Source organism: Equus quagga, chromosome 22 (assembly GCF_021613505.1).
Source record: "Equus quagga isolate Etosha38 chromosome 22, UCLA_HA_Equagga_1.0, whole genome shotgun sequence".
Lineage (NCBI taxonomy): Eukaryota > Metazoa > Chordata > Mammalia > Perissodactyla > Equidae > Equus > Equus quagga.
This window is the reverse complement of record NC_060288.1, coordinates 23,243,339-23,251,811: the sequence shown is the minus strand read 5'-3', so window position 1 is coordinate 23,251,811 and position 8,473 is coordinate 23,243,339. Positions and strand designations below refer to the sequence as shown.

Genomic DNA, 8,473 nt, shown 5'->3' with positions numbered 1-8,473 from the left:
AAAATAACATCTGAACAAAGAATGTGATGTATTTTGGGTGCATTCATTTCTTTGATCTCTAAGTTTCTTACTGATTTTATTTGCATAGCTCTGTTAATGAATCTATGTTTCGGTGCAGGGGTTCCAGTTGCAATCTCAAATGCCTGTAGGGGCCAGGCAGGTGTTCTGGCTCCTCTCATTGGACTGAAATCCTAGACAGGTCACGGTCAGAAATAATTAAAGTTTGGGAGAATCCCAGAGCATTACAACCTGGGCCTTATTTTCCATTTGGGACAACACAAGAACACTACTAACTCCAGGCCCATGGGCAGCAGTGGCAGTAGGGTAGAGATGACTTTGAGACATGGTGGCGAGATAGAGGGCCTAGACAGTCCCTACCTCCCACCCTGCTGGTTCCCCATGGTTTGTATTTCGAGGGAACAGTTGCAGAAGTTCTCATGTGTCCCCAGTGAGGAGCATGGGAAGTAGGTAAGACATGCAAGTCATGGGCATTGCCATGGGGCCATCATAGTGAGAGGCAAGGGGACAAAGCAGTGCCAGGGGCCAGATGGAGTCCATGTCTGAGATGCCAAGCATCCCTGACTCCAGGGAAGGCTAAGCTCCACACCTTTGGAGGTGGTGGTAGAGCTGGGGTTGTTGGCTGGTCCCAACTATGTCGAGACAACAAACCATGGATTCCAGCAGTGGATACAAGCAGGGCCCCAGGAGACCAGCAGTCTCTCCCTTCCTCAGGAGGTCCAGGAACCTGTCTCCTCTTGGAGACGCCATCTTGGGAAGGAGGAGGAGGCGATAGTGAACCTTGAGCACAAAGAAACAGGCTTGATGGAGTCTGGACCTTGAATTCAACTAAATATCTGAAAGAGATATTTCAAATGAAAGAGACTATTTCAAAGCAAAAGAAACTTTTAATTTTTTTTAAACTGAAAGAGACTGAATTACCTTTAACTGGCAAATTTCAATGCTCCTCCTATCGGCAGAAATGGTGGGCTCATGAGAAAGAATACATGAGTTATAAAAACTAAAGAAGCCACATTTTTCTTAAAATACCTGAGTTGTTAGAATACATGTTAAGATATGATTGGGCCCTCTTGCTGGAATGTTGATTTTATCTGCATTCATTGAGTGCCACTTCATCAGGTATTTTAAAAACGCTTTATGTATTTATTACGTATGTTGCAGCTAGTGGTATAATTGTTTGAGTATGAAACTAGAGAAATCCAGGGTATTTCTCCCTGCCATGCACTATAACAGTTAAAAAAGATAGACTGCAGGTTGTGTTAGAATACGAGATTGTCATTTGGTATTTACTACAATTGCAAAATCAACTTGTTAAGGAAAAACAATTAGACTCCCCCAAATATCTCGATGTTCTGGTGTTTGATGGTCGTAATATAAATGTAAATTGTGGAGTATGACATACAAAAAAAATTATCGCTTTAAATGTCATTAAGTTATTGCTAGCCCCAAAGAGAAAAAAATTGCAAAAATAGCTGAATGTATGTTCCTGTGACTGCAGGCATTTGCTTTCCATTCCTTTTCCTCTGAACACAATAAGATAAACGTCTAAAAGTCTAGATTTGGAGCCAACAGTTTGCTGTACTTTTGCGCAAAGCCATTAACGTCGTCCCGTGCAGCGTGCGTGGGTGAGTGAGGGGGTGCTCCCGTCTGCGTAAGACTTAAGCCCGGGGATAAAGGGTGACTGTGTCGTAGCCCTCTGGGGGCCTCGTGCGGGCTCGCGCATGCGTTTCGCAGTACAGCTCCCCCTCCACGAAGAAGTAGCCCTTTTGTTTGAGGTTGAGGTTGCAATCAGCACACACGAAGCACTCGGGATGCCGGTACTTATCCCGGGCCTTCACAACGGCACCCCTGGGGAGGAAAAGGAGAGCCAGTGAAAAACACAAAGCCAAAAAACTTGATACAAAGGGAGACACTACAGAGAAGGCAGGCGTTATGCGTTTCACGTTCAGGAAACAGCAGCCTCCAGCTGTAAAACCGGGCACAGCTGGAGAACTGATGTAATTGTCAGGGAGATCCAAGACCACCATAATAAGCCGTCAGGCGTTTCTCTCTGATGTTGACGTGTGACTATTTTTCAAACAGACCCGTTGATATAAAAATTAGAGAATTTTACAACATGATCTTTCCCCATAGTTTCTTTGAAGAAGGGAGACAAGATACAGATAAGACAAATACTTCTGCAAAGGGTTCTGATTTTAACCACAGGGTTCTGTCTGCACAACTATAAGTCCTTCCAGTTGGTTTCTACCTTGGTGGTCTAGCCTCTACTCTATGGAGCACAGAGAAGACAGATTAAAGAGCAGGGATGGAATTTGCACCAGGTAGATGGACTTGCCTCCACTGTCAAAGCAGTTTACTCCACCTGAGGAGCAAGAATTGCTTTGGTAACATCATGAACTATCATATTTTATGAGGTCTTCTCTGTTCCCCAGTGCCCTGTCCTGTTTATTTCTCTCTGTCTCATATTCCGCTCTTTGTTCCAACTGGGCTTGTCTCCCACTGCCCTCCTGGGCTTTATCCTGATAACTGGACAGATGAGGCCTCAGTGTGTGAGCTAATGATGGAGGAACAGAAGAAAGGGATGGGAAAAGTAGCTCGTAGGGCATTTGCAGTGGAGGGGCTGAAATGATCTGGTCCACTTGAATGTTTGAACTAGGAAGTGGGGGCTATTCAAACAGAGAGGGCCTTGAAATGGAAGCTGACTGTATTTTTAAAAATTACATTTCAATATTTGTGCAATTTAAGAAACTGGGTAAAGAGAATGTGTTTTAATTAACGACCTGATGCCTCCTGTATTTTGTTTCCCTGCGTTTATATAGAAAAGGAAATACTCAAGGACTATACATTAACAAAGGGAGGGCTTTTTGAAGTCAAGTTATGAATCTTGGAAATGACTTTTTTAATATACTTCTGGGGCAATCTTTTAAAAATGAGATTATATCTGAAATTATAAGTCAAGACTGCCAACTCACATTCTATGACAGAATTCTAAGGAATTCTGGTCAAAATCTGCTAAAGGTGGCGGACGTTGTATTTTAAGTCAATGAAACGAAATAGAGACCGGATATCAAGACTTAGAGTGAATTCCCGGGTTAAAAATGAAACTTACACAATGCCACTCCCACATTTGTCACAGAGCGGCATCTTTTGTGTGCTGCCAGCACCACCGTGGACTTTTGTAACTGGAGCTCTCACACTCCGAGTTCCAGCAGGACGGTCATCTGAAAAAGAAAGTGTTTCCATTTATGGCCAGGAACAGCTGGCTGCGGTCTGTACTCTGCTTCTATTTTAAGGTGTGCACTTTAACCTGAGGAATTCTGAAGTTGCACCCGTACTATCATTTCAAAACAAGCAGGACCGGTTCAAGCGTAATTTGTTCTGAAACAGAGCCTTCCAAAACAGAATTAATTAAAAGTTTTTGTTGTTGTTGTTGTTGTAGGGAGCTGTTACAAAAATGCTCAAGGGAGCAGAGAACATTTTGTACTTTTGTTGTTATGGTAAAATATACATAAAATAAAATTGACCATGTCAACCACTTTTAGGTGTGCAATTCAGCGGCATTAAGTACTTCACATTGTTGTGAAACCATCACCTATATCCATTTCCAGAACTTTATCATCATCCTAAAGAGAAACTCCATCCCCATGAGACAGTAACTCCCCATTCCTTTCTCCTCTCAGACCCTGCCAACCTCAGTTCTACTTTCTGTCTCTCTGACTTACCCATTCTATATTTCTCATGTAAGTGGAATCATACAATATTTGTCTTTTTGTGTCTGGCTTGTTTCACTTAGCATGATGTCTTCAAGGTTCATATATGTTGGAGCATGCATCAGAATTTCCTTCCTTTTTAAGGCTAAATAATATTCCATCGTGTGCACATACCACATGTTGTTTATCTATTTATCTATGGATAGACATTTGGGCTGTTTCCGCCTTTTAGTTATTGTGGATAACGTTGCCATGAACATTGGTGTACAGTATCCGTTTGAGTCCCAGCTTTCAATTCTTTTAGGTGTGCTGGATCACACGGTAAGTCTATGTTTAACTTTTTGAGGAACTGCCATATTGTTTTCCACAGTGACTGTACCATTTTACATTCCCATCAACAATGCACAAGGGTTCCCATTTCTCTACATCCACGTCCTCACCAACACTTATTCTACTTTTTTTTTTTTTTTGGTGAGGAAGATTCATCCTGAGCTAACATCCGTTACCAATCTTCCTCTTTCTTCGCTTGAAGAAGATCAGCCTTGAGCTAACATCTGTGCCAGTCTTCCTCTATTTTTTGTACGTGGGATCCCTCCACAGCATGGCTGATGAGTAGAGTAGGTCCATGCCTGGGATCTGAATCTGCGAACCTGGGCCACCAAAGTGGAGTGCATGGAAATTTAACCAATTGGCAACACAGCCAGCCTCTATTATCCGTTTTTTTGATAATAGCCATCCTACTGGGGCATTTTGCATTTTTGTGCAACTTTTAAAGGCTAATATATTTGGGGGGAGGGGTGGAAAAATTGGTAAAAGTATGAGCTCAGAAGACAGCAGGAGTGGACTGGAGACCCAGCTCTGCTTCTTACAGGATGTGTGACTTTGTATAAATCCACCCCCTCTATGCCTCAGTTTCTCATTTGTTAAATAGGGAAAATAATAGCTCCTCACCTCACAGAGTCATTGTGGCGATTAAATGATCATGTGTGCAAAGTACTTAGCACAGGATTTGCAACATAGGAATGGTTTAGTATGGTGTTATTTTTAAATTTTGATGATGATGATACCCTCGAGGGTGGGGGAGGCTGAGAAATTTTGCAATATCCACTTAAAACTCTACTTTAAAATTTATGAGCTGAGCTAGCCCTTGACTACTGTGGATGGAACTTATCTTTGGTGCTCTTTTAACCACCAAGCTGGTAGCTACTTGGATACGTCCTGGAAGCTCCTTTCCTAAACCAGGTACGACCCAAATCCTTGTGAGCAAAGATTCATTTGATTACAGCTTAAAATCACCACTTTTTAGACCTTCCTTCTCAGTGTGTTTGCTGTCCTCCCCTCCCCGACCCTTCCCACAGCCTCTGGCAGTGCTGTTTCTGCAGACGTTCATGGCTGCTCACCATCATTAACGAGTTCCTGGAGCACTCTGAAGGAGCCTGACTGGCGAGGCTGAGTGGGTTCATCCCGATTGTCATGGAGCATCCGGTACACGTCTGACTGGGGGGGCACCGAGGCAACGGGTTCACTGAAACAAGATGGCGGGCGAGGCAGTGTCAGAAGAGTTATGAGGCACCAGGTGTGCAAGAAGCCACAAGACATCAATAAGCAGTAATCACTATATTTACAGCTACTCTTCTGTTCTTTCAAGTTAATCTCTACTATAGTCAGAAACATAAATTAAATTCACATGGGTTGCCTTAAAAATACCATGAATTCACCCGGGGATCACATCAGCACTTCTCCATTTGGCAAAATACTTTGGAGGGCAATTAAAACGTGATTGTTAGGAAATAGTAACTTTAAAAAATAACACTTGTGTCTGATGGATATACAATTATCAGGTGAACCAAATTAACTTTTCTCAGAAAAAAGACAACATACACATGAGAGAAAGTGCAGGAGTGAGTCCCGTTTGATTATTCTCAGTCATAAAGTTGTCAATAAAATTCAGATTCATTTCTGATATTAAGCTAAACGTATATGGTTAAATTTTGTTTTTAAGGTTAATTGGCTCTGTTAACTCCTGGGAACAACCAAGATATTTTGCTTGTAAATTGAGAAAATTCAACTCATCAGTGTTTGAAAGCACATTAATGTAGAAACTTTCACATATACCTCAGTTATATTGACTACACTATATTTTCTAAATAGCCACATGATAATTCATTTACCACGACAGCAGCTTTATTTTAGTAAACTTTCTACAAGTATATTCATAATGAGCTATTAAAAAAAAGCCATAATAAGACTACATGTCAGGCACTAAAAGTTTTATTATTTTATGCCATTTAGTTACATTATCTATAAAAGATAGTTGCTATTTGCACACACTTTTTATTATCTATATCATATTTGGAATAATTATCTTATCTATCTGCAATTACTTGCAAGGTGGCTTTGAAATTCATCATGCTGTTATTTCATTGTATTCATCCTGAGAGATATCTTTGAGATATTGTTACACAGCACTCTTAAGCATTATAATACATTAATTTATACAAAGTGGTTCTGTAATATTGAAAGATGTAATAAGATTTTATCTTATAATGAATCTTTTTAATTGAAAACGCTCGATGGCAAAAGTACTTTGAACAAATATTCATACTAAAGAAGAAATTTGTCAAAATAGAGAGCGATGGAAATTAGGTATCTACATTAATAGCTTGAGGTATTCACTTATTAAGCCCTTATTCATGGCAAAAAACTTTAAATGGAAAAATAATTACCTCTTCACAAGATGCCATTAGAAGAGAGAAAAAGTATCTCTTTTAAAACTCCTCTGAACGTATAATCCGTTTCCCAAGTTTTGACCCCCAAAGGGGAGGCAGTAATGCTAGATTATAAATCACTTTGTTTTTTGGGTTTTATTTGGTGAGAAAGATTGGCCCTGAGCTAACATCTGTGCCAATCTTCCTCTATTTTTTTTTCATATATGGGACGCCACCACAGCATGGCTTGATGAACAGTGTGTAGGTCCATGACCAGGATCGGAACTCATGAACCTGGGGCTGCCGAAGCGGAGCACACTGAACTTAACCACCATGCCACTGGGCTGGCCCCTATAAATCACTTTTGAGAAATATTGTACCAGACATTTGTAAAGTACATTGTAGCTTTTCAAAAGACATATACACTTTGTCCTTCCATGATTTCATTTTATTGCAATCTGCCACATAAAGCTCTACTTAGTTAATTTTTCAAGTCACCTTTATCATTAGGCAATAAACCCTTAGCATTTTTTTCTTTAAAGCTTTTCACATAGCTTCCTTTCAGTTAAGACATATGTTAAAAGACATCAGTAAAGTTGACACTGCCCATGTGTTTAGTTAATATGCCCATGGTTCAAAAAGACTCATATTACCTCATTGAGGGTGCTTCCCCTAGAGCTGTTGAAACCTGACCCTGAAGTGTTTCCATAATATTGTCATCTGAGTACAACTGCATAGGTGTATTAAACTGGGCATGTACAATCTTCACACCAGGAAGTTCCATTTCCAAAGGAATGTTAGGGGCCATCTTAGCAGCAACTTTCAAGTCACCTGGGCAAATAGTACTAAGAGTACTGACAGAAGAAGGGGTGCTACGTCCACTGCCACCGTCAATACCGGACGGAGTACTGCATCCACTGTGTTAATGACCACGTCACACAGAGGTGACACAGGAACCAGAAAATCCAGATAGAACACAGAAAACAAGTACAGAGAGGTTAGAAGGAATTGAAGACAAAAAGTAAGAGGTGAATTCAATCAAATTAAAACTTAATGTTTATTTTTGCCTAGGATTTATTTTAAAGAGGGAAGATGTTTAAAAATTCATTATGGAAAATGGTTTAACAAAATTAAAAGGGACTGGTGATGCTGCATTTTTTGGCTCTCTTTTCCCAGGCGGTATGTAAGTTGAGGGTTGCAGGTAGAAAGAGTTGTATATAAACAAGTAGAGAAGATGCGACTGTCATCACTTTTTAAAAACAGGCCAAATATGCTGAACTCAACAGTATCCCAGACAAACGATGCAGGGAAATCACATTGGCTGGACATCCTTTCACATTTCTGAGGTGCAATATTTAAAATGAAAACATTAGTGAATGATCCTTCACTAATAGTAACTGAATATGCAGCCTGAAGATCCAAATATTTAGATGCAACATTTCAAAGTAAGAAGTATGTTTTAGAAATGCAGTTGAGTTTTAATGAAATAATAATTGGCCACTTGTAGATTATGTGATGGAGACTATGTTTTAAGGCTATTTTGCCGATGTTTAATTGTTACTATTTTAGCTTTTTCTATTTTCATTCTTTAATTTTGTGAAGAATACACTTTAAGAAATTGTTCCGTGATTTAATACATGCTCTAGAAACAGCCAATAAATGCTTGTCACCTTGAAATTAATGATTAGAGGACAAATAAAGGGATTCTGGATGCTACTAAGGGCTAAGATATATTTCTTTAATACATAGCTATTTCATGTAAAATTTGGGGAGCACACATATATTTCCATGCATATTTCTCATTTTCTTTTAAAACCAAGTTGAGGGGACATATTACACACGTCAGAAAGGCCAGTCATGCAATTTTAAGGACAACTAGGGAGAGCTCATGTTCTCTAGAAAGCTGGATAGGCAACTAGTCACGGATATGACAATGACTAAAAAGTCAGTTTTCCATGTGCATTTTAAGTGCATATGAGAAATGTATTTTACAAGAAAATGGAATATACTGAGGTTTCTTTTTTAAAGCACAGTCAT

At 39.8% G+C, this 8,473-nt stretch overlaps 1 protein-coding gene across 3 annotated transcripts in view; it reads right to left on the bottom strand.

Moving 5' to 3' along the window:
• Positions 1 to 885: 885 nt before the first annotated feature.
• The window catches only part of PDLIM3 (PDZ and LIM domain 3), a 30,460-nt gene continuing 22,872 nt past the window's right edge, over positions 886 to 8,473 (bottom strand). For 2 of the 3 annotated variants that reach the window (XM_046648617.1, XM_046648619.1), the window contains exons 5-7: positions 5,129 to 5,253; positions 3,128 to 3,239; positions 886 to 1,866 (exon numbers count right to left, since the gene is read on the bottom strand). In XM_046648617.1, coding sequence (XP_046504573.1) covers positions 1,677 to 1,866; positions 3,128 to 3,239; positions 5,129 to 5,253 — 427 coding nt within the window. In that variant the 3' untranslated portion in view covers positions 886 to 1,676. Of the gene's footprint in view, positions 1,867 to 3,127; positions 3,240 to 5,128; positions 5,254 to 7,089; positions 7,354 to 8,473 lie in introns of all 3 variants that reach the window. The other variant, XM_046648616.1, reaches the window with a different exon arrangement.